Source organism: Grampus griseus (assembly GCF_964374135.1).
Source record: "Grampus griseus genome assembly, chromosome: 20".
NCBI classification, from domain to species: Eukaryota; Metazoa; Chordata; class Mammalia; order Artiodactyla; family Delphinidae; genus Grampus; species Grampus griseus.
In genome coordinates this window covers 18486271-18512687 of record NC_139014.1, presented here as the reverse complement: position 1 = coordinate 18512687, position 26417 = coordinate 18486271, and the positions used below count along the sequence as shown (strand labels likewise).

General features: G+C 42.3%; 1 protein-coding gene across 1 annotated transcript in view; it reads left to right on the top strand.

Moving 5' to 3' along the window:
• Positions 1-2285: 2285 nt before the first annotated feature.
• DHX8 (DEAH-box helicase 8) overlaps positions 2286-26417 on the top strand; it is a 29218-nt gene continuing 5086 nt past the window's right edge. Inside the window, exons 1-19 of the mRNA XM_082678546.1 lie at positions 2286-2535; positions 6902-6987; positions 7489-7561; positions 7976-8061; positions 8747-8856; positions 9244-9585; positions 9965-10109; positions 10198-10401; positions 11093-11180; positions 12998-13095; positions 14057-14204; positions 15236-15417; positions 16593-16787; positions 17093-17278; positions 17404-17614; positions 18160-18341; positions 20573-20713; positions 23534-23689; positions 26062-26199. Of these exons, the coding sequence (XP_082534672.1) occupies positions 2388-2535; positions 6902-6987; positions 7489-7561; positions 7976-8061; positions 8747-8856; positions 9244-9585; positions 9965-10109; positions 10198-10401; positions 11093-11180; positions 12998-13095; positions 14057-14204; positions 15236-15417; positions 16593-16787; positions 17093-17278; positions 17404-17614; positions 18160-18341; positions 20573-20713; positions 23534-23689; positions 26062-26199 (2919 nt within the window). The 5' untranslated portion in view covers positions 2286-2387. The remainder of the gene's footprint in view (positions 2536-6901; positions 6988-7488; positions 7562-7975; positions 8062-8746; positions 8857-9243; positions 9586-9964; positions 10110-10197; positions 10402-11092; positions 11181-12997; positions 13096-14056; positions 14205-15235; positions 15418-16592; positions 16788-17092; positions 17279-17403; positions 17615-18159; positions 18342-20572; positions 20714-23533; positions 23690-26061; positions 26200-26417) is intronic.

Genomic DNA, 26417 nt, shown 5'->3' with positions numbered 1-26417 from the left:
TGCTGAGTCCTAACCACTGGACCACCAGGGAATTCCCAGAATGAATTCACTTTAAAAACTTATTTTAATTTTATTTTTTATTGAGGTATAGTTGATGTACATTATTATATGTTTCAGGTGTACAACATAGTGATTCACAATTTTTAGTGGTTATACTCCATTTATAGTTATTATAAAATATTGGCTATATTTCCTGTGCTCTAAATATATCCTTGTAAGAATGAACTCACTTTTTAAAAAAATTTTTTATTGGAGTATAGTTGATTTACAATGTTGTGTTAGTTTCAGGTGTACAGCAAAGAGAATCAATTATACATATACATATATCTGCTCTTTTTTAGATTCTTTTCCCATATAGGCCATTAAAAAGTATTGAGTAGAGTTCCCTGTGCTATACAGTGGGTCCTTATTAGTTATCAATTTTATAGTAGTGTGTATATGTCAATCCCAATCTCCCAATTTATCCCTCCCCGCCATGAACTCACTTTTGAACTACATTTGGTCCAATGTCTTTCATGGGGAGAGAGAGGAGCATTCCACATGCATCTGTGTTTGGGCTGTCAATTTATCAGTATCTATGCATTTGTTGTTTTCCTCTGGCTTCAAAAAAAAAAAATCCCTTGGTATTACAGAATATATGTGTATTGAATAAAAAAACTTTGACTTCTGAAAACGTGTACTTAATGGCATATGCAAATAAAATGTAGTCAGTTTTGCTGTTAATATTTACTATTGAGATGTGTGTTCAATAATTCCAAATAATTCAAAGAGTTCTTATGGTACTGCTACCAATACTACATGTTATAGTTCTATAGTGCTTTTTCCCACAGAGCTTTTAAAACAAAACAAACTCCACGTTTTTTTCCCCAACCAGTTAAATATTGGAGGAAAGCAGAGCATTAATTTATATATATTTTGAAAGGCAAAGAAGCACAAAGAAAAGAATTCAATGGAATAAGCCCCAGGTATCGTAACTCCAGGCTGGCAAGTTGAGCTCACTGAATCAAGGGCAGGATTTTCCATCCCATTCATGGGGGAAAGGAGGAAGAGAAAGGGGGAGTGGGAGGAATGCAGAGGGTACAGTACTAATTCCTTAGGAACGTGGAAACATGGAGCTCTTGGAAGCAGTGAGAGCTACTGCTCTGGGGTTTTCTCCCTCTGCTATTCTTTAGTCCACGGTGAGATGTTGGAGGAACAGAGTTCAAAGGTGCAGCAGTGTAATGTAGCCTGAAGCCAGAAGCAAAAGGGTCTGATTTCATCCCTTTTGATCAGACAGCCACTCACTTGGGGGTGCCTCTGTTTCCTCATTCATCACGCAGAGCAGTGTAGTGTGGGAAAATCCTCACGTCTGTCACATAGGAAAAGGGGGCCTGAAGCAGAAGCTGGGAGACCTGAGCTTATCGACTTTGGGTTCACAGCACAGCTGATATTTGGGGGAACAAGTTCTGAGAGGACTGAGGGTATGAGCATCCGGAAAATCGGGGGTTGAGAAGTGGTTTTCACAAGAGCTGAGCCAGGTGGCTCTCTGGGGTCTCAGACTGAGGAGATCTACGCTTGACAGACTTTACGGTGACCATTGTCTCAGCTTTGGGATTATAGCAACTGCCATTTGTAGTGTGTTTACTACGAGTCAGGCTCCTTGTACAGTTATCTCATTTGATCATCACCTAAACCTAGTTAGAGCAACATCATCCCAGTTTACAGATGAGAAAACTAAGCCCCAAGAGATTAATTGGCCCAAGGTCACTCACCTAGATAGTGGAAGTATCAGTTTCTTCGTCTGTAAAATGAGTTAATGACAGAACTAGACTCCATCGCCTGCTGGTTTGTTACATAATCGCTTGAGATAGTCATGACCCAAGCGGAAGCAAAGCCCCAGGAATATAGGGATCGGCTGTAAAGCGAATCTTGCCTTTTCCATATTTGAATTCGGGTACCTTTTTCAAGGCTTCTAAAGCGCGGTTCGTTGGGGTGGAGGGAGTTCGATGGGGGGGGAGGTCGCGACCGCCTTTCCCCAGATCCCCTTGCGCAGGCCCCGGTCGCCCTCTGCCGACGTAGGGCGGAAGCGCGTGGAGAATGAACGTTTCCGAGCCTGAGAGCGGGCCAAGAACCTCGTTGGCCTGTAGAGGGCGCCTCCCTGTGTGCAGAGTAATCCACTCAGCCGTCCCTTCCTTAAGCACTTCCTGTCTGATCTCTATGGTCCATCCGATAACGCCAAGAGAAGCTCCTGGAGATACCAATTTACCGTAAACAAAATCGAAGTGCGCTGACCCGGAAGAGGAAGCTGGAGCGGGGCGGGAGTAACTCGGAAGGCCGGCAGTGAGGGGGCCCGGCGGGTACAGTAGCTCCGAAGGCTGGCAGTGAGGGGCGCGGGGCAAATCGTAGCCATGGCGGTGGCCGTGGCTACGGCGGCAGCCGTACCCGGAACAGAGCTGGGCCCCGCGGAAGAACTAGCCAAACTCGAGTATCTGTCTTTAGTGTCGAAGGTTTGCACTGAGCTGGACAATCACTTGGGGATCAACGACAAGGATCTGGGTGAGTCCGCGGAGGTCTCTGCGCCATCTGGGTTTGGGCTTGAGGGAAGGGGAAGGAGAAAGGGGATTGATGGACCGAGTGTGTGGGTCCGTGTGAGTCTATCTCTTTGTCAGAGACTTGGCCCAGGCAACCTGCGGCAGTGGCCTCCTCTTGAGAGCCCTCCGGGCCGAGCTGTTAGAAACCATTTCCCAGAGCTGTCGGTGAAACCTGGAGCGGCCATCGCTTTGGTTTTTTTTTTTCAGCCACAGACAATTAAACAGCGTTAACAACAACAGCGTAGAGCCACATAATGATGATGATGAAGATGTTCATGGCAGACACTTATTGGGTTCTCATTACATGCCAGATATTATGCTCAGCGTTTTACTTACATTATCTTATTTGATTTTCATACCACTCTGTGAGATAGTATCTGTTTATAGTTTAAGAAAACAAGGCTCCAAGTAATTAAGTAACACCCCTCAAGATCACATATCAAATGTGAGCGAGCCTGGTCTGAATCCAGGTCTTTTGTAGTCTGTGGCTTTAACTGTGCTCTTAACCATTCCTGCTTATACTATCTCTCAAGCACCAATGTCTAGTGTCTGTCAAACATTAGACGTCTTGGGACAAACTGTATACAGGGAGAACCCAAACTGAGAAAATGGAAAAGACTGGGGTCCTACAGCTTAAGGCCACAGGCAGGTGGAGTCCTTATGAAAGCAGAGGGATGGATGGGGTCGAGAGCATGAGTGGAGGGATTTTTTGACAGGTACAGGGATGCTTCATCCATTTTAAAAGGAAGGAGGACAGAATATGGTTGTAGATGCAGATGGATTTAGGGACTGGTGGTAGGGAGATGAGGGAGAGAGTTCCAATGTGACTGTTCTGTTTTCTAAATGAAGATGAAGTCATCAATTGGAGAGATGGAAGGGAAGGGACACATGCATGACAAAGAGGGGTCAGGGAAGTTAGATGTGTGATCTTGGGTAAGATGTAATTTCTGTGAAGCTGTGTTTCTCATCTGTGAAATAGGTATGATACTGTGTTCTTCACAGGGTTAGTATATAGCACCTGTATATTTTAGTTCACTTTTCTCTTGCCTCCCATCAAGATGTACCTATCCTGTATCATTTTTCCTCAGTCTTCTCTTTTAGATAATAATGAGGTGATATTCTCGTCAGTTTGCTATCTCTCTGGGTAATATGTTCCTTCATTCAGCAAACCTTTGTTGAGCTAGGGGCTTAGGAATACAGTAGAGAACAAGGTAGATTCCCTCGATCAGTGCGCTTACATTGTTTCTCTCTCCCTCTCTTTTGAACTACAGTGTACTAATGCCTTAGCCTCTTTTAGAGGAAACAAAAAGTTATTGAGACCAAAACTGCCTCGCCCCCACCTTCGAGGGCCACTTGCAAGTCCAAGTTGTCAGGTGCAATAGATCTGAGGTTCCACCGACCCCCTCCTTGGGTTTGATTAATTTACTGGAGTGGCTCACAGAACTCAGAGAAACGTTTTACTAACTGGTTTATTATATTTATTTATTCATTTATGGCTGCGTTGGGTCTTTTGTTGCTGCTCCTGGGCTTTCTCTAGTTGTGGCGAGCAGGGGCTACTCTTGGTTGTGGTGCGTGGGCTTCTCACTGCGGTGGCTTCTCTTGTTGTAGAGCATGGGCTCTAGGCGTGCGGGCTTCAGTAGTTGTGGCACAAGGGCTCAGTAGTTGTGGCTCGCAGGCTTCAGAGTGCAGGCTCAGTAGTTGTGGCGCACGGGTTTAGTTGCTCCACAGTATGTGGGATCTTCCCGGGCCAGGGATCGAACCTGTGTCCCCTGCATTGGCAGGCAGATTCTTATCCACTGTACCACCAGGGAAGTCCCTAACTGGTTTGTTATAAAAAGATATAACTCAGGAACAGCTAAATAGAAGGTATGTGGCAAGGAGAGAGGAGCTTGCATGCTCTCTGAGTGCCCCACACTCCCCGAATCTCCATGTTGTTCACCATCCTGGAAGCTGTCCAAACCCTGTCCTTTTGGGTGTTTATAGAGGCCTCACTGTATAGGCACAGTTGATTAAATCATTGGCCATTGATGACTGAACTCAATCTCCAGCCCCTCTCCCCTCCCCAGAGATCAGGTTGGGGCTGAAAGTTCCAGCCCTCTAATCTCCTGATTGGTTTCCCTGGCAACTAGCCCTCATCCTAGTTACCTAGGGGCTTTCCTAAGGTTATCTCAGGAACATAAAAAAAAGAAAACTTACTCTCTGCACTTAGGAAATTCCAAGGGTTTTAGGAGCTCCATGCCAGGAATGGAGACCAAATATATATTTCTTCTTATAAATCACAGTATCACACTGTTAAACCCAGAATTACAAAAACAGTAACATTAAAAATACTAATATTGGAAAAGTGTGATAAACAATATTGTTTTGATGAAACTAAATTGCCAGAGTTGGTTTTAATAACAAAAAGGTATATATTTACTTCTTTTGTGTTTTATTTGTTGACTTGATTCTTTTGATTTTGACCTTGATGTATTATCATTTAAATCAGTCTCATTGTTTTTCCTGTTTTCAACAATGAGCTTGTTTTTAATTACTGATCCAGTTTTTGGTACTTTAGTTAATTTAATGATGTCCTCATATAATTCTGAAAATTAAAAAACAAAATCCTCATTAATGACGGCTGCAGTACGAATATGCTGCTGGCTGCTTTAGGCTTGGCTCTTTTGAGCATTGTGTGACTAGCACCATGTGACTTAGTTCTCCCTCCACATTTCTCTAAAGAATTTGGGCTCTGAAATCAGATTTCTGGATTCCAGTCCTGGCTCCACCAATTATTATTGGGTAATTCACTGTCTCGAACCCTCAGCCTCCTCAGCTGTAAAACAGGGACAATAATGGTACCTACCTATGAGGGTCGTTGTGAGAACCATGGGGATAACCCATGTGAAATACTTAGCGTAGTGCCTGGCATGTAGTAGATGTTTGAAAAGTCTTAACCACTGATGTTGTTATTAACTTGTTACTTAAAAAAAGCTGATGGCATCTGGCTTTCACTTAATGTCATAAAAAAGGTAAAGGCAAATTTCAGCATGGAAATGGTATGGTGTTACTAGTTTATAAGTTAGCTATCCAGATCGTCCATGTTATTATTATTTTTTAAGGATTAACATCCAAATGAAGGGAATTTGCTGGCGGTCCAGTGGTTAGGACTCCATGCTTTCACTGCGGAGGATATGGGTTCAATCCCTGGTCGGGGAACTAAGATCCCGTAAGCGGAGTGGTGTGGCAAAAAAAAAAAAAAAAAAGAAAGAAATCCAAATGAAATCATTAAAATTTTCATGTGGAACTTACAGTGTGAGGCTTATTATCTCAGCCTATCATAATGCACTTTTCTCCTGAAAGTCTCGTAATTAATAAATAGTTCTAGGGCTTTCCTGGTGGTGCAGTCCCCGATGCAGGGGACACGAGTTCGTGCCCCGGTCCGGGAAGATCCCACATGCCGCGGAGCGGCTGGGCCTGTGGGCCACAGCCACTGGGCCTGCGTACCGCAAATAAAATAAATAAATAAATAGTTCTAATATTAGAAATTTCAAAACGAAACCGGTTTGTAGAGAAAAATCTGTGGGAGAGGGGCAAGTGAGTCTTTCACCGACTCTGATGTTGTACCATCCAGCAGCTGCCTGGCCCTCATATATAGATCAGGTGTGTCCTTTCAGAAACTGTAGAAAGCATCCTATTTGTGCGTGTGTCCATGTGTGCGTGCATGTACACATGCACATGGGCTCATGCTCTTGGACGTGGTTGCCTCTAGAATCTATATGGTGGAGTACATATCTAGCAGTTTCATGAAGAGAGTACAGTGATCTGGGACAAGGAGGTCTTCCTCCCTTAAATACACTCAAGGGCCTGATGAGCCATTTCTTGTTTTTACTTATGAAAATTAACTAGACTATACATGGCTAATCTTGGTAGTCTAAATTCTTTCTTTACCTTTACTGAATGGTGGTCGTCGGTTTTTATGACTGTTGGATAACCCAACTGGTTTTATTTATTTGTTTATTTATTTATTTTTTGCCGTACACGGGCCTCCCACTGCTGTGGCCTCTCCCGCAACGGAGCACAGGCTCCGAACACGCAGGCCCAGTGGCTGTGGCCCACAGGCCCAGCCGCTCCGCGGCACGCGGGATCCTCCTGGACCGGGGCACGAACCCGCGTCCCCTGCATCGGCAGGCGGACCCCCAACCACTGCGCCACCAGGGAAGCCCTGGTTTTATTTTTTTTTATTTTATTTTATTTTTTTTTTTTTCCTGGTTTTATTTTTAACATACTTGAAACTGATTTCTTGCTCAAGTCTCCATTCTTCTTCTTGTAATCCCTTTTCTCATTTGCAGCTGAATTTGTCATCAGTCTTGCTGAGAAAAATACCACCTTTGATACTTTTAAGTCTTCACTGGTCAAAAATGGTGCAGAATTCACGGTATGTGTATGTAGAGAACCCTGTTTTGTTTCAATGTCACTGTTGGATTTAAATTTTTATAGTACATGCCAATCAAGTAAGCCATTAAGTGTGATGTTTTCATGCCACTAAGCAGTGGTAATGTAACCGAATTACCTGTGACACCTTTCTAGGAAAATGGGGCAGGATTTCCATTATTAAGTCCTTATGGGTGTTTACATTCTTGTTCTGTGAATCAGGAAGTGAAAAGCAAGAATCTAGGTTTGAGAGGTAGTTCTAAACCATGGGAAATAAAATGGTTGATGGGAACTAAATTACTTCCCCCCAAAGAGTCCTAAATATTAGCTTTCTCTGAGGCTATGTTACTAGGTTCGTGCCATATTAGGTTGACACTGTATGCTTCATTTGTCCCAGTTAGCTAAATTCAGGTGCATAACCACCCTTTTCTAAAGGACACCCCTTTTCTTAGTGTTTTTAAGCACTGATCCAGGAGCTGACAATTTTTGTTGTTTCTTTTCAAAGGATTCTCTTATTAGTAACTTGCTGCGTCTCATACAAACCATGCGGCCTCCAGCGAAGCCTTCCACAAGCAAAGGTGAGCAGAGCTCCTAGCCAAGCTTCATCTCCAGAATAGTTTAGATTGTAAGCGTCCTGTAAATTGCATTTATTTCCCTTGCAGCAGCTGCTGAGCAAGTAAATGTTCTAGTAAAATTTTCAAGTGACTTAAGACAAAATTAAAATGATAAGACATAACCAATCAAATGAATGCTGAATCATACTCCCCACTGCCACGCCAGGATAGTTTGTTAAGGGTTTTGTAATCAGTGTTTTTTTTTTTTTTTTTGGAAAATTGAATTACGTTTATAGTAATGTATGTGAGTAATGTGTAGGAAAATGTTCTGTTTTTAGTTTGATGCAAATCTAATGTTGAAGTTCTTTTGTTAACCACTAAGAGTATTAAATATATCTTTTTTTTTTTTAACCCCTTCATGCGCTTTAATGAAACAAGATCCAGTTGTTAAACCCAAAACTGAAAAAGAAAAGCTGAAGGAACTCTTTCCAGTCCTTTGCCAACCAGACAACCCTTCAGTTCGGGTACTGTTATCATGAGAGCATGAGGATGGGGTGTCTGCTGTAACTGCATTTTCCCCCCTCCTCACCCCTTTTCTTTGTCTCATTAGTTATTAATTTTAAGTTTGTCTACACTGTAACATATTTTTCAAAGTGAAAGTGGTCACTCCCTGAGCACATACTGTTGTATAGAATAGTGTTAAAGGGTTCAGAGAACCATATTTTAGGGAAATGAGATTGGGAATTATGGAAAGCAGTGACTGGGGATCTGGAACAAGTATGAAACAACTTAAGGTTCTGGAACAGATGCCTGATGTGTGAAATTAGATTTTGACATCTAATTTTAGATGTCATTTAATTTTTCTGACATTTAATTTTTCTAATTTTAGAAAAAAATTTGACATCTATTTTCTGTTTATAGTCATCATTTTCATGCTTTCACGGGAGGGGTGATATCTAATTGCCTTCCATAGGCTTGTATTAAGGACAAGGGGGATTTGCCAAGTGTAGAAATGATTTCCAGGAACCTTTGCTCATACCTTCTTCCTCTCTCTCAAATTGTGTTGGAAATCTCTGTCCTCTCTGCTTCTTTACATAAGTGTTCAGAAATGTAGGGGGTGTTAGATTTGTAGATGTACCTGAAGTACAGATTCTTGAGTGACTTTTCTTGTCCCCTCTTCTCCTAACTTGGCTGCCTCTGCCCTTGTAGACCATGCTGGATGAGGATGATGTGAAAGTCGCTGTGGATGTCCTGAAAGAACTGGAGGCCTTGATGCCCAGCGCAGCAGGCCAGGAGAAGCACAGAGATGCTGAGCACCGGTTTGTCCCTAGCGTCCTGTCCTTTGGAAGTTTAGGATATGGTGATAGTTGAATTCTGGACCAGCCAAGCAAAATTTTGGGCACGTTTACAGAATCTAGACTGGCCACGTACCATACTGTTGCATCTATTTTCATTGCTCCCTGTTGAGAATGTTTATGCAGCAAATGCTGAGGTGTTCAGAAGATAGAAATCCAGGTTGAAAGAGGATGAATATGTTTGTGGCCTCCTTTATTGGCCTGCAGGGATGTCATAGTTATTGAAACTCTGGTTCAGTTCAGCATTTAGTGGGTACCTGCCATGTACATGGCACTGTGCTGGGTGCTTGGGAAGGCAAAGATGGAATTGGGCTGGTTTCTTTTTCAGACAGGTATTTGTTGATTTGTTAGGGACAAGACAAAGAAGAAGAAGCGGAGCCGAGAGCGAGACCGCGAGCGAGACCGAGACCGCAATAGAGACCATAAGCGGAGACACCGGTCCCGCTCTCGATCACGTTCCCGGACCCGGGAGAGGAATAAGGGGAAGTCTAGATATCGGTCCAGGAGCAGAAGTCAGAGTCCCCCCAGAGACCGGAAAGACCGAGACAAGTATGGGGAGAGGAATCTGGACAGATGGCGGGATAAGCACGTGGACCGCCCTCCCCCAGAAGAGCCCGCCATCGGGGACGTTTACAACGGCAAAGTTACCAGCATCATGCAGTTTGGATGCTTTGTGCAGCTGGAGGGGCTAAGGTAATGGCTGGTACTCTGCTTTCACACCACTGAAGGACAGAATTTCTTTTATCACGGGATTTTCACATTCTAAAAAATTACTGTATCAGATTGTTAGAAGTTGACTTTTTATTTGAAATGTCATAGAGCCATTTATTCCTTCCTCTGCCTTTGGGAGGTCTGCCCTTTTGCTGGTTGAGACAGATGAGAATTTGTTGCCCCCTGGCCCCCAACTTTTTCTCTGGGAGGGTGGTAATCCTATTTTATTGTTTGGCCACCTTCTTGGAACTTTCTTCTTGAGTTTAAGACCATTTCCCTTTGTTCATTTCCAACAAGCGTGGAAATCGGTTGGGGAAAAAGTATTTTAGGCATGTTCCAGATGTGTGTGACTCTCCCTCAGGAAGCGGTGGGAAGGCCTGGTGCACATCTCTGAGCTCCGCCGGGAAGGCCGTGTGGCCAATGTGGCTGATGTGGTGAGCAAAGGCCAGAGGGTCAAGGTCAAAGTGCTGTCCTTCACTGGGACCAAGACCAGCTTGAGCATGAAGGTAGGTGAGATATCCAGCCGGTTTCCACAACTGATGGCCAGGGAAACATGACGGCAGGTAGGCTATGTCCCTTGTTTTTGTGCCTTAGGATGTGGATCAAGAGACTGGAGAAGATCTAAACCCAAATCGACGACGGAATCTTGTTGGGGAGACCAACGAGGAGACCTCTATGAGGAATCCGGATAGACCCACCCACCTCTCCCTCGTCAGTGCCCCTGAAGTAGAGGACGACTCGCTGGAGCGCAAGCGCCTTACCCGCATTTCTGACCCGGAGAAGTGGGAGATCAAGCAGGTTGGGGCCATTTGCTCTTATGGCCACGTAGTCATTCAGCAGGTAGCATGGTGTTTAGGAGTGTGGGCCCTGGAGCATGATGGCTTGGGTGACTTTAGGCCACTTGCTAGCTTGTGGTCCTGAGCCAGGTTACACTACCTTTTTGTGCCTCCACGCCCCCATCTGTAAAACAGGGCCAGTGGTGACATTGTGGGGATTAAACGAGTTAGTAGAAGTGAAGCTCTTAGGTTAGTGCCTTCCTGTGTTATGTGTTATATAAATGTTCATTCTTGTTTTCATCATTAGTCAGTAAACATAAAAGCGCTGTTGGCCAGGCCACTGTGCAGATGCTAGGGCTATGAGGACCTATCGTGGTTCCTACCCTTGAGGATCTCTCCTCCAGGGGAGGAGATAGATTGAAACAAATAACTGGGAAGACTTACATATTACATAATAAGGGGTGTGCAGAATGCTGTGGAGTCAAGGGAGGGAGCAGATAACACCCTGGGGTTGAGACCGTTGAGCTGTGCTTTTGGGGGCATGTTGTCGTGCCCCCCTAGGGATGGGATATATGGTGTTCAAGGCCCTGCAGTCCTGGATCAGCAGAGGAAAAAACCTTGGTTTCCTACATGAAATCTCTGTATTAACTCTCCTACCAAAGAAGAGTTTTGATCTAGCAGGTGACAAATGCTTCCTTTTATCCTTTGGCTAGATGATTGCTGCCAATGTCCTTTCCAAAGAAGAGTTTCCAGACTTTGATGAAGAGACTGGCATTCTCCCTAAAGTGGATGATGAAGAAGGTAACCAACCACTTAGATGGAGCAGGATGATGGGTTGGGAGGACAGTTGGCAAGTTGAGCCGTGGATAGGGTTTATTTGTAGTTTAATCCAGTGCTTAAACTCATTTGTTCCTTGGGTCTCACCACTCATCTCTCAAAGGAAAAGGGTCTCCTTACGATGGAAGCAAAAAACTTCATTTTTCTGATAAATGTGTATATATTGTTACATTTATTGCTTATAATCAGTTTTTAGGATATAAAAAGTCATAATTGTATTTTGCGGAGTGAATTTGATCTCACATTTTTAGTAATTGTTCTGTAAACCCTGGATCTGCCTAGATTACCTCTGAGTTGCCCTGGAATAATTTTTGACTTAGCCCACAGGCAATTTTTTAAAATGGTGAAATAAATTCCTTAATAAAGTATGTATAGTTTATATAACAATAACAAATGAACATCTGCGTATATAGTTATATAGTTTATATAACAATAACAAATGATCATCTGTGTACCTACCACCCAGTTAAGTAGAACTTTACCTACCAATACCTTTGAAACCCATACATGCCACTCTCTGATTAGATCTTCCTCCTTCCTCCTTTGGGCAACCACCATTCTAAATTTTGCATTAATTATTTCCTATTTTCCTTTAGCGTTTTACTATCTACTATATATCTATCCCTAAACATTGTATTGTTCAGTTTGTCTGTTTTTGAACTTCTTTTTTTTTTTTTTTTGAGTCACCATCATTCTTTGCATATTTATCTATGTTGATTTTTTTTAAATTTATTTATTTATTTTTGGCTGTGTTGGGTCTTTGTTGCTGCGCACGGGCTTTCTCTAGTTGTGGCAAGTGGGGGCTACTCTTCGTTGCAGTGCGCAGGCTTCTCATTGTGGTGGCTTCTCTTGTTGTGGAGCATGGGCTCTAGGCGTGTGGGCTTCAGTAGTTGTGGCATGCGGGCTCAGTAGTTGTGACTCACGGGTTCTAGAGCACAGGCTCAGTAGTTGTGGCACACAGACTTAGTTGCTCCGTGGCATGTGGGATCTTCCTGGACCAGGGCTTGAACCTGTGTCCCCTGCATTGGCTGGCGGATTCTTAACCACTGTGCCACCAGGGAAGTCCCTCTATGTTGATTTTTATAGTTATTTTTCACTCGTTTTCATTGCTGTAGAGTTTTTCTGTATATAAATTTACCATTATTTACTCATTTTACTTTTTGATGGGCATATAAGCTGTCTTCTCGGTTTTTTTGTTTACCTTTATGAATAGTTCTATTATGAAGTTCCTGTGTTTGTCTCTTAATTCACATATGCAAGACCGTCTCTTTTTCCTAAACATGTAGGAGGAGAATTTCTGGGTGGTAGGAAATGTGTGTATTCAACTTTACCAGGGAGTCCACATTGTTTTCTAAAGTTTTTGTACCAAGTTACACTTCTACCATAAGTGTAAGTGAGTCTCTGTTACTCCACATCCTTGTCAGCATTTGGTATTGTCCATTTGTCCAACTAAAATTTTTCTCCCTAATCTATTGTGGGTTAGGAGTTATTCCATATGAAGTTGGATGGCAAATGCCTTAGTGCCATTTAGAGTGTCAGACAGCATTTTTCCACAGGCTTAACTTCTTTTGAAGAAAGCTCTGATCAGTTCTTGGGCTGGGGCACAGATGCCCTAGAAATGGCTGGTGGAGGGGGAAGCAGACACCTGCATTACAGTTTTGACCTTGGGAGCTATCTTTGATAAAGATTGCTGATGCTTGTGGAAATGTATTGTTTTGGTGAAAACGATCAGTCATTTCTCTCTTTTTTTTTGGCTGATTCTTCTTTTGGGGGACTTTTAGATGAGGACCTTGAGATTGAACTGGTTGAGGAAGAGCCTCCATTCCTGAGAGGGCACACCAAGCAAAGCATGGACATGAGCCCCATCAAAATTGTCAAGGTGAGAAACACTGAGACTCTAACCTGGACGTGTCAAGTGAACTTCTTTTCCTAAAGTAGCAATTCAGTTTTTCAGAGCAGGTTACTAGATCTGAGTAAGCAGAATTCAGGCCTCGGGAGGTAGTAGTGACTGTTGGTCGGGGTCCAGAATATTTTTGTTTTAGAGGAAGATTGACTTGGCTTTGTTGTTTTTGCCTTTTAAATTCTTATACTCTCATTTTAGTGTGTTTTGGGAGGAAGCAGAGGTAAATATGAGTGCTGGATCTACCATCACTGCCTTTGCCCAGGCTTTAGGGCTTGAGTCATTACCTTGCAGATTCAAGGGCAATTTTGAAGGGTTCACTTGAGCAATTGGGCCCCCCAGTAGAAAGCTTGTGACATGCAGTGTGAGGAGAAGAATTCACTGAATAATTATGATAAAATTTTAGGTTTGGAAAAGGGTATCTTAAAGATCTCCCAGCCCAGCTGATGCTTGTAATCCGCCCATGTATCCTTCTTCAGTGTTCCTCCCACGTGGTCTTCTCATGTCTGCTTGAAAATGTTGGTGAATTTACCAGCCCGTGAGGAGACCCATTCCATCCCCAGATGGATCTGATCAATAGTTCTTCTTTAGGTAGACCTGAATATGTTTTATTGAGGCATCTCACTGGTCTCAATTTTAGTTCTCAGGACCATACAGAAGAATTCTTATCCATTTCTTACATGTCCATTCTCTTGGGGTTCCCATCTTCAAGCCCCAAATCCCTAATTTCTTCAGTGATTTATCATTGTCCTTGTTCATTTTCTTTGAATATAGTACAGTTTATCCATTTCTTTCATGCAATCTGGTGTGTTAATATGAACTTTCTTCTGGGTGGGCCTCATTTTAGATTTGAGTGGCTTAACATCTGAATTTTATTTCCTGGATATTTAATGCATGCTGAGATCCCATTCTGATGTTGCTTTGTCCTCTGTTGCACTAGAACCCGGATGGTTCCCTCTCCCAAGCAGCAATGATGCAGAGTGCCCTCGCCAAAGAAAGGCGGGAACTCAAGCAGGCCCAGCGGGAAGCGGAGATGGATTCTATTCCCATGGGACTCAACAAACATTGGGTTGATCCTCTGCCTGATGGTAGGACTCTGGGAGGGGACTATGGACTTTTCAAAAAAAAAAAAAATCTGAACTTTCACATACACACGGAGAAGGCACTGCCAGTACATAACTAAAGATTTAGCCTTGGCTTTGGTGATTTAGTTTTTCCCTTCAGTTAGAGCACGTTTTTGGTTTGTTTTTTAAATGTTTTCGTAACCGTGGTCAAATCATTAGACTGGCTGTTTTCTTCTGAGTAACTTAAAAACTTTTATTCCAAAGATAATACAGCTTTGAAACTTCTCTTTTCATATAAATCTTGTGTAGTAAATATTAACTGACTGCTGGATACAGTCATAACAAATACTTACTGTTTGTGTTAGGTACCTGGGTATACAACTGTGAAGGAAGCAGACAGGATCCCTGCTCTCTGAGGCTCACATTTTAGTGGGGAAAATGGATATTAACCAAATACTACCAAATTACTGACCAAATCACGATGAGTGCTACATAGATAAGAAGTACAGGTAGTATAGTTGGCTGTGGTGGGTCATTTCCCTGGGAAGGTGGAGACCCGAAGGATAAATAGGACTTAGTCTGTCAAAGGGGCTGGCGTGGGGATTGGGGAATATGTTCCAGGCTGAGGAATAGCCTGTGCTGAGGCTGTGATGTGGGAAAGAACTGTGTAGCTGGAATAGAGAGAACGATGGGCAGAGAGGTGGGGGGTGAGTTGTGGCTGCCAGGAATTTGGAGATGGCATTAGGAATTAGGGCTCAATCCTAAAGTTCACGGGGAAATGGTGCAAAGTTCTACGCAGGGAAGTGGCAAGATCACAGTTGCATTTCCAAAGGATTATTGAGGGTGCCCTACAAAATGGATTGGATGGGGCAAGAGTAGACACATGTGGTGAATTAGGAGGCTTTTATAATAGTTCAGAGGAGAGAGATGGTGGCTTCAAGACAGAGATAGCAGAGAGGAGGGATGTACTGGAGAAATGTGATTTGTCGAGTGTGGGGGGAGAGGGCAGCGAGGTAGCATGAGGATGATACTAAGTCGCCTGTTTTCCTTTGCAGCGGAAGGCAGGCAGATTGCTGCCAACATGAGGGGTATTGGGATGATGCCCAATGACATTCCCGAGTGGAAGAAGCATGCCTTTGGGGGCAACAAAGCTTCTTATGGAAAAAAGACCCAGATGTCAATCATTGAACAGAGAGAGAGCCTGCCCATCTACAAACTGAAGGAGCAGCTGGTCCAGGTGAGAAGCCCTTTATGATGTGTTGGTGGGGAAGTCAGGGTGTTTTCTAAAAAGAGGATGACATGTTTTAATTGAAATTAGCACATTTGAAGTGGCTTTTCCGAAGGTGATAGGAAAAAAGCATTTCCAAGTACTTAAAAAATATGTATATGTTAGTCTACACATTTTTTTTTCCTATGAGGAAATAAATCTGTTTGAACTAGGGATCCCTAGAGCAAGTGGACAGAGTATTGTGTTGCACAGACAGATAGCTCTGGACAATAAGCATAATCGGGGTGCTTGACTTGACATTGAGGCAAATCTTTGCTTCAGATACTTACTTCCATTTTCTGGAGATCTGATTTAAGACCACTAAACCTTCCTGAGGCAACTGAGTTCACTAGTTTCCAGGGAATCCTTTCAATGACATCTTATACATATACAATGAAGTACAAATATATACGAAAACACAGATATTATATGTTTTATATGAGCGGTATGTGTTTCTAAATGACAGCGTATTATATGTACTGCTCTGTGTTTAGCTTTTTCTCCTTAGTGATATAGCTCAGCATTGTTCCCTTTTTTTTTAAGGTGCTTTGTTATGTGGATGTGCTCTGGCTTATTTAACTAGTCCTGTGTTAATAGACATGTATAGGTTGATGGATGTCCTTTGCTGTTATAAACAGTGTAGAAATCAGGTGACTTTAGGGGGTAAAGTGACTTTATAGATTTGGGAATGGCAGTAGAAAGGAACATTGTATTTAACTTTTTTATTTACTACTGAATTCTTTAACCATGTTTGTGTAACACTTAAAAAATACATGTACGTATATAAAATATTAGGTCTATCTGGATAGTTATGCTTTTAGCATCATCTTTGTGTTTTTATGAACTTAAGGAAACCAATAAATTTAAAAAAATTTGAGTCAGTTAAAAAGAGAATTCTCATAAAGTTTAAAGTTTTTAATTTGTCATACATGCGATTAAAATAAGAAAGAGCATTGCTCATAGAAAATCACTGTTAGCATTTGTTTCTATGCGTCATTAACAATAATTTAAGCTCCGATTGTCATCTTCCGTGTGTATACTACCGTTTCCCCTTCTTCTCCTTTAGTGTTAGAGCATAATCAGTTGCTTTACTCCAAAATGTGCGGCAGATTTTAATGACCGTGTTTATGTTTGGCTGTCTTCAGGCTGTCCATGACAATCAGATTCTGATTGTCATCGGAGAGACAGGGTCTGGGAAGACAACGCAGATCACCCAGTACCTGGCAGAGGCGGGCTACACTTCCAGGGGCAAGATTGGGTGTACGCAGCCCAGAAGAGTTGCGGCCATGTCAGTGGCCAAAAGAGTGTCAGAGGAGTTTGGTTGTTGCTTAGGCCAAGAGGTAAGTGGTTGGCGAAGCTATGCTGAAAATGCCTGAAGAAAGTGTAAAGGCCCAGATCTCTGTCTCTAAGATGGGAGCAATTCTACCTTTTTCAGGTTTCTCCTGAGAGAGAGGGTTCTCATGGTCATCACTGATCTGTTCAGGATCAAGTCCAAGGCAGATTTTACTTTGAGGGAATCATTGTACATCTTGGTCAAATTCTGTCTGTTAAGATTATGGGTAATAGCCTGGGCTAAAATCTTGCCTGGAGATTGCAAAAAGGAGAGGTTTGTGTCTTAAGGTTTTCAGCTTCTGTTCTGCTTTAGGTGGGCTACACCATTCGATTTGAGGACTGCACCAGCCCCGAAACAGTTATCAAGTACATGACGGACGGGATGTTGCTCCGAGAGTGCCTGATTGACCCCGACCTCACTCAGTATGCAATCATCATGTTGGACGAGGCGCATGAGAGAACAATTCACACTGATGTGCTCTTTGGATTGTTGAAAAAGGTAACTGGGTGCTCTTTGGTAACCTTTATTCTACCTGTTGGGAACTGAATTCTGGGAATTGGATTTGAGTGCCTGTGCCTCTTCGGGCGATCCTTTTTCGTCAGCTACGTTGCATTTCCCTTTAGACGGTTCAGAAACGGCAGGACATGAAGCTGATTGTCACCTCAGCCACCTTGGATGCGGTGAAGTTTTCTCAGTACTTCTATGAGGCTCCCATCTTCACCATCCCAGGTCGAACATACCCAGTAGAAATATTGTATACAAAGGAACCTGAAACCGATTATCTGGATGCCAGCTTGATCACTGTCATGCAGATCCACTTAACAGAGCCACCAGGTAGGGGGAAAGAGCATTTTTTCCTCTTAGACCAAGTCCTAATGTAGGTATTTTTGCTCATCTTTTAAAAAATGCCTTTTAGGGACTTCCCTGGCAGTCCAGTGGTTAGGACTCCACGCTTCCACTGCCGGGGGCCCGGGTTCAATCCTTAGTCGGGGAACTCAGATCCTGGAGGCCTCGTGATACGGCCAAAACAAACAAAAAAACCAAAAAAACCATCCTGTAGTTTAGACGTTTAAAAAAATGCCTTTTAAGTATTGGTCTGTCTGTAAGTCTCAGGCTTACATGTTTGAAATGGTGGTGATGAAAATATAAATAATGGCGTGTAGGGTTTAAATGCATCTATTTAAATATAGACACAAATTTTAAAAAATTAAAAAAACCAAAAACAAACAAATGAATAAACATGGATAGATGAAAACCTCTTGATTTGTTAGAGGTCAGAATATGAGTGTGTTTTCCATCGTTTGGAGTTTGGTGAATGTCACTGTGGCCTTTGTATAGGGCACACACACAGAAAGTCAATGCTTCTGTTCTCCTCTTAGGTGATATCCTGGTCTTCCTGACTGGTCAGGAAGAGATCGATACTGCTTGTGAGATCCTGTATGAAAGAATGAAATCCCTGGGACCCGATGTTCCAGAGTTGATTATCCTTCCAGTGTACTCTGCTCTTCCCAGTGAGATGCAGACCCGAATCTTCGACCCAGCTCCACCTGGCAGCAGAAAGGTAACACAGGCTCTTGTGCTCTGAAACCATGTGCTGTATGCAGCTGGCCCTAACGGGCATTGCTTAAGGTGTATGTGAGTCTTGTTTATTATGTTTTAGAAAGTGGTCCAACCAGTTTGTTAAGGAATGAGGGTCTTGTATGTGATCTTGCTCTTCTTCCTCTCTTTTCCTTCATTCGACAGATATGTTTTTGAGCATCTACCAGGCTTTGGGGTAGACACCAGGGCTGCAGTCTGAGGACAGGCTTCTATCTGCTGTGGGACATCCACCGGTAGACAGGCCTTTAACATATAGTGTGAACGTGCTGCTGGTGTGCTGGATGCCCAGTGGGGGAGCACCCAACCCAGTGTTCTTACAGGAAGTGAGGATCTAAGCTAGTCCTGAAGAACACGTGGATGTTCATCTAGACGAGAAGGGCAGGAGAACATGCATTCTGAGTAGACAGAACAGGCTGTGATAGCCGAGGGGTGAGAGAGTGTGGCCATTTCAGGGAGCTGTGTAGTTCCAGCAGCTGGAATTGACTGTGAGTGTGTGTATTGAGGCAGTGGGAAAGGGGACAGATGGATTTTAAAATAACAGTTTTACTGAGATATAATTTACATACCATACAATTGTCCCTTTAAAGCATACAATTCAGTACACTTTAGTATGGTCACAGAATTTTTTTAGTATATTCACAGGATTGTGCAGCCATTAATTACCATTATTAATCATTAATCAATCACCATTTATCACTACTGTTAATTTTTAGAACAATTTCATCACCCCTCAAAGAAACCCTGCACGCTTTAACAATCATCCCCCATCCACCCTCTGCTCAGCCCCTGGGAACCACTCATCCACTTTCTGTCTCTGGATTCTCCTATTCTGGACATTTCATCATTTCATATAAATGGAATGACATAATGTGTGGTCCTTGCGGACTAGCTTCTTTTACTTGTAGCATGTATAAACACTTCATTTCTTTTTATTGCTGAATAATACTCTGTTGTAGAACAGAGTGTACCACATTTTGTTTATTCATTCATCAGTTGATGGACATTTGGATTGTTTCCACATTTTAGCTATTATGAATAATGCTGGTATGAACATTTGTTTACAAGTTTTAGTGTGGACATGTGTTTTCATTTCTTTTGAGTATATACCTAGGAATGGAAGACAGATGGATTTTCTTTTTTAATTGAAATGTAGTTCATGTACAACATTATGTTAGTTTCAGGGGCACTACAAAGTGATTTGACATTTGCATATATTATGAAATGACCACCACAATGAATCTAGTAACCATCTGGAGGATAGAAGGATTTGAATAACATTAAAGAGTTAGAATGGTCAAGACATAGTGGATGCCTGGAGGTTTAGGGAAGGGCAGAGGGGAGAAGTCAGGAATGACTACCAGTTTCTGGCTTGGGCAGCTGGATGGAAGATGGTGCTGAGGAGGGAAACGAGGAGGAGCAGGTTTGGTGGGAAGACAGTGATTCCTCCTCTGTTCTGTTCCTGGTGATGACACTTCTCTCCGGGAGGGCTTCTGCAGCTCTCTGGCAGGTAGAAGCGTTTCAGGGCCAGTAAGATGCTGGCATGGGGTGAGATGTTTCGGTGCCTCCTAACAATGATTTTTCTGAGCATTTGTGTTTTATTATCTGAACCTCTGGGTGGAAGAACAGTGGCAGTGCCAAGCTGAGACCAATAATCTTCTAGATCACATATACTGCTGCATACACACAAACTGTGAAATTCCTCTGCCGCCTTATAGTTCATTTCATGATCAGAAAAAAAATCTCCCTCTTGTTCCACATACACAAACAGCCCATTTTGTAGTCCAGATGTCCCCGTGGGGGAAGAAAAATCTCATTTTGCACTGGCACATGTGATGCCAGGAAATCTCTGCCTTCCCAGCGTGCTAGAAAATTAAAATTGTAGTAATCAACATTGGATCTAGAAAATGAGATATGTAACCATTTGCACCAAATGAAATTGGCTTTGATTGGCCACTGCTTTTTCCTACTCCACTTCTCTCAGGTGCCGCTCCCTCCCCAACCTAACCCTTAAGAGGAAGGCACCTCCCCTTCTGCCCATTTGAGGCCAAACTGAGGTTAAGTGCTCTCTAATCATCTAGAGAGAGGGAGAGCCACACAATCCCTTTGGGAAGGTGTCTGAGTTCAGAAGTCTCCTCTCACACCTCTGGGCTGAGCCTGGGCGGCTCAATCCAGCTGTGTCCTTCTTGCCTGCAGGTCGTGATTGCCACCAACATTGCGGAGACATCACTGACTATTGACGGCATTTACTATGTGGTGGACCCTGGATTCGTGAAGCAGAAAGTTTACAATTCTAAGACTGGGATCGACCAGCTCGTGGTAACTCCTATTTCTCAGGTATGGCAGCTTTTCTGAAAATCCTGGTTAGGGCTTTTCTGAAATTTTTTATGGTTTTGTATTTTGAATTTTATGGTTTTAAGATGCTGGCTGCTTTCTTGAGATAAGGGAGATTTTGTGTTGTTTGTTTTTAATCTCCAGAATTGTGTGTCAACATTAAAAAGCCCCATAAAACTGGAACTTAAAAAAAAAAAAGAAATTGAATCCTAGCACCCTAGATGATCTAATATAAGTGGTAAGAACATATATTTTAAAGTATTGCACTTAGCCACAGATATCTGAGATAGTAATAATTCATGAGATGATAATATGTTTCTTTGGTAATTATGGAATAATCTCCTACCTAAATTATATTTAAAAACGAATAGCCTGATCATCCCTTTTGAAGGCAGTTTGGCCACAATGTATCCGAAATGTAAAAGTTCATTTCTTTAACCTAACAGTTCCGCTTCTAGAAGTATATCTGAAAGTTAGAAATGATTGAACACATATCCAAAGGTAATGGAAAAGGATGTTCGCTGGAGCATTGTTTATATTGGAGGGAACCTGGAAAAATTCTAAATGAGCTCCAAAAGGGAAGTAGTTTAATAAAATGTGGTAAATTCATTCCATAGAATGTTATGTGACATTAACAAGGTGGTGTGTATCTATATTTAATGGCATAAGCATAACTCTGATATAGCGTTTGAAAAAAGTGAGCTACAAAATAACATGAGTAGTATAATCCAATTTTTGTTTAAAAATGTGTGTGCTTGTGCACAGTGTATGTAAAAGTGCCTGCGACCGAAAGCATGTTGGCGAAATGTTAGCCAGCGTTATTTCTTGGTGGCGCTGCTGGTTACTGTGCTGATGGGTAAAGCACGTTTTCTTCCCTGTACTCTTATATATTGTCCTTTTTAAAAAAAAATTTTTTTATAGGGGTATAGTTGTTTTACAATGTTGTGTTAGTTTCTACTGTACAGCAAAGTGAAGAAGAGTTCCCTGTGCTACACAGCAGGTTCTCATTAGTTATCTATTTTATACATATTATCTTAATATTCTGTAAGACGTATGTATTACTTTCATAATTTATAATACCATAAGGCTGTTTTCATTTTGAAACTTTAGTAATAATAGCTAAGACTTGCAGGGTACTTCCTAAGTGCCAGGCACTGTCCCAGCTACTTTCACATACATGAACTCATTGTATTCTCAGTTGATCCTTTGTTGTAGATGTTATTATTATCCTCATTTCACAAATGAGACTGACAACCAGAGGGGTTATGTGACTTGCCTGTTACACAGCTGGTGGAGCCAGGATTTAAACCAGGGCAGTCTGGCCCCAGCATGTGTACTCTGTACAGTTCTCCTGGGGGTGATACGTGCAACTCGCAGTGATGGAGAAATTATTTATTATTATCTGCTCTCCCTGATTTGGAGAGACACCTGTAGAATGCTGTGGAGTCTGCCACGGTGTGTGATTGCTGCCTGCCTTTGAGTGGGTAGTGACCTTGCATATTCCATCCTTTGGTTTGGAGCTGGCATAGGAATTTCTAAATCCTGATACTATTTATAAGACAGATGGTTTTGTCAGAAAACAGCCCTCTTCAGATTGCTATTCACTGTTTCCTAGCAACCTAGGGCTAACCTACATTTTTTTTTTTAATTTCAAAAATTAGCGCCCTTCTCCCAGGGCGAGATTACATTACATTATTTTGGAAGTTACCCATAGTCCTACTACCACCAATCACTGTCATCATTTTGATGTTTTTCTTGCCCATCTTTTTTCATGTTTGTTTCAGGTTGCAATTCTAGTAGTGTAGTAAGTGTGCGGTTTTTAATTAAGTATTTAATTTTCCTGAATATTAAGGTGATATATGTTCATTGTTGGATATTTGATAAAGAAAATAGAACTCATCAACAAGCCTACCATTAGAATTAGCCACAGTTAACATTTTAAGGTATTTTTTCCCTAGTTTTTTACTTCTGGTAGTTTGTGTATTTGCATTAAGATTAAAAAATAAATAAAATTAGTATTACATTGTTTGGCAACTTGCTTTTTCACCTCTGTGAGTGAACATTTCCTCCTGTCATTGAGCATCTCAAACCGAATTTTTAAAACAGCTGCAGACTCATTCACTGGTATGATTAACATTATATTTATTCAGTTCACTTACATTTGGTCATCACTGTGGAGGGTGGGTTTTGTCATTTTGTTTTATGCTTTCTCATTTATGATGTGCCACACTATTTTGTGTTTTTTTTAATATTTTTTATTTTATTTTATTTTTTGCCTGTGTTGGGTCTTCATTGCTGCGCGAGGGCTTTCTCTAGTTGCAGCGAGCGGGGGCTACTCTTCGTTGTGGTGCGTGTGCTTCTCATTGCGGTGGCTTCTCTTGTTGCAGAGCACAGGCTCTAGGCGCATGGGCTCAGTAGTTGTGGCGCTCGGGCACAGTTGCTCCGCGGCATGTGGGATCTTCCCAGACCAGGGCTCGAACCCGTGTCCCCTGCATTGGCAGGTGGATTCTTAACCACTGCGCCACCAGGGAAGCCCCTGCCACACTATTTTGAAGGTATATTTCTGTGATCTTTACCATATTTCTTCTATTCACTTGCTTGTATTTGGCCTCACTTGAACAAGGTTTCCTGAAATGCTGAGTGTTGGAGAGGGGATGATAAGAGCGTTGGTAGGTAGTCTTGGAAATGACCCTAAAGGAAGTGAAATAAACCCCAGTTTAGGTTTTGCCTGTTGCTGAGTGCCCCTCTTTTAACAGATTTCCTGGGTAAAGCTGTTAAGCAATGTTTAACAGATATGTTACTTTTATATGCCCACTCCTCTAGGCTCAGGCAAAGCAACGCGCTGGCAGAGCTGGGAGAACAGGCCCAGGAAAGTGTTACAGGCTGTACACAGAACGTGCCTACCGAGATGAAATGCTGACCACCAACGTGCCGGAAATCCAGAGAACCAACTTAGCAAGCACAGTGCTCTCACTCAAGGTAGAAATCACTGTCTTGTTAGAATGCTTTGGTAGAACAGTCCAATCCTATGGCCTTAGTAAATGAATCTCAGTTTTATGAACCTTGTTAAATACTTCAGTAACCTCATGGAACCAGTCCCTTTGAGTGGAATGCAAACGGCTGTGATAACAGCCTCTCTGCTGCGGGGCTGGGGCTAAATTGGCATGTGTGCTGTGACATTTTTTCTTGCCATCGTAACCAGCAGGGTATTTGGTTATAAAAGGTTTTAGCTGGGAGCATTTTCAAACAGGATATTAGGAAAAATCGAATCAGTGCCAAACTGTGGACAAACTCACTTCCCTCAACCCTTTAACTTTCAGATCCAATTCTGTTCTTTTAGAACAGAAGCAAAACCCCCAATCCAAAAAGGGGAACTGTTAGTACAGATTTCAGCCTGGCCCCCTGGGGACTCGGTTTTCATTCTGAATCATTGCTCTTCCTCTCTCAGTCCCCTGTGAGGACCTTCCTTGTCTTTTGGCAGGGGGAGCTGCATGAGTAATTTCCTAGATGATGGGACCCCCGCCCCCCACCCCCCGACACTGATGCTGCGCTGGAGCCCTAGCACTTCGCTGATGCAGAGTGCTCTGTTGTCATTTATTATTCATTCCCTGTAAGAGAGGCTAAAACAGAGCTTCAGAAAAAAAAACCTGCTCCAGTCTCTGGAGTGAGAACAGAGAGGCATCTGTGGCTCAAACTTCTGCTCCGAGCTGTGTGTCCTTGGCAAATTTATCTGCTCGGCCTTCTGCCCTCTATTCTGTCAAAAGCGGGGGCTGTTAATAGTCTCTCCTGCGAACATAAAGGAGATAATGCAGGTAAGGGCACTGGGCACAGTGCTTACTGATTGCTAACATAATTCCTTGTAGTTCTTATACAGTAAGAATTTATTGAACACCCGCTGTGTTTATGGTCACCATCACTTTATGGGAAAGAAGCAGAAAGCTTAGGTCCTGCCACATCTCCCTTTATACACACTTGGATAGGGCATCATTCACTTGTCTCTCTTAGTCATCAAATTTGGTAACAAATGTATCGAATACACACTCTGCCAGGCAGATTGCCGGTGGTTTTGTGTCCACGTGTCTCACCATTGTGAACTCTGAGAGCAGGGACCATGTCTTAGTCACCTTTATATCCCTGCCACCTAACATGGTACAAGGCACTTCCTAGGTGCACAGGAGAAATTATGTATGCAAGAGACAGGGCAAGCTGGTTGTTGTCTTTTTTTTTAAATTATGATAAAATACACAATACGTTATCACTGTAATCTTTTTAAAATGTCCAGTTCAGTGGCATTGAGTACATTCACAGTGTTGTGCAGCCACACAGCCATCACCACTGTCCATTTCCAGAACTTTTTGATCATCCCACATCGAAACTCTGTACCCATTTAACTAAACTATCCCTTTTCCCCTCCCTTCTGCCCCTGGTAACCATTATTCTACTGTCTGTGTCCATGAATCTGCCTATTCTAGGTACCTCAGATAAATGGAATCATAAAATATTTGTCCTTTTGATCTGGCTTATTTTACTTAGTATGATGTTTTCAAGGTTCATCATGTTGTAGCATGTGTTAAAATTTCATTTTTAAAGGTGAATAATATTCCATTGTATGTATATACGGTGTTTTGTTTATCCATTCATCTATTGATGGACATTTGGCTGGTTTCTACCTTTTAGCTATTGTGAATAATGCTGCTGTGAACTTAACGTACAAGTATTTGTCTGAGTCCCTGCTTTCAGTTCTTTTGGGTATATATCTAGAAGTGGAGTTCCTGGATCATTTTGTAATTCTCTGTTTAAGTTATTGGTGAATCACCAAATTGTTTTCCTCAGCAGCTGCACCATTTTACATTCCCACCAGCAACATATGAGGATTCCTATTTCTCCATATCTTGCCAACACTTGTTATTTTCTTTCTTTTTTTTTTTCTTTCTTAAATTATAGCTATAGCCATCTTAGTGGGTATGAAGTGGTATCTCATTGTGGTTTTGATTTGCATTTCCCTAATTACTAGTTATATTGAGCATCTTTTCATGTGCTTGTTGGCCATTTTTATATCTTCTTTGGAGAAATGTCTACCTTTGCCCATTTTTAAATTTTTATCTTTTTGTCGTTAAGCTGTACATACTGTCATTCTGAGAGAGTGTTTTTTAAAGTTTCCCGAGAAAGTATATGCTTTCTATCAGTCTTGAGTTTTGTGTGGCGCATTCCTGGAGATTCCTGCTGATCCTGCTAGTGGCTTCCTAATTGCAGTCGAAGATATAAGAGAGAAGGTGACAAGTAGTCTCCCTCCATGTTAACACTGGTGAGGCTGACCTTCCCATCACACACGTTCTTCTCTTCTGTTCTAGGCCATGGGCATCAATGACCTGCTGTCCTTTGACTTTATGGATGCCCCGCCAATGGAAACCTTGATCACAGCCATGGAGCAGCTATACACATTGGGGGCCCTGGACGACGAGGGCCTACTTACTCGCCTGGGCCGCAGGGTAGGGGACAGAACCTAACTTCTGGTGCTTTGGGGAAGGTTCCCTGGCTAACCTTCCATACTCTGTTCTGTTTAAAAGATTAAACTCTGAGGCCCTGGATAAGCTTTGAGTAGAATTCTACATGCCTGTTTTTAACCTGGATTTTCTGCTGTCACTTAAAACTCTTTCTTCTTTACAGAAAAAGAAATTCTATTCAGTTAATCTTACCTCATGATATA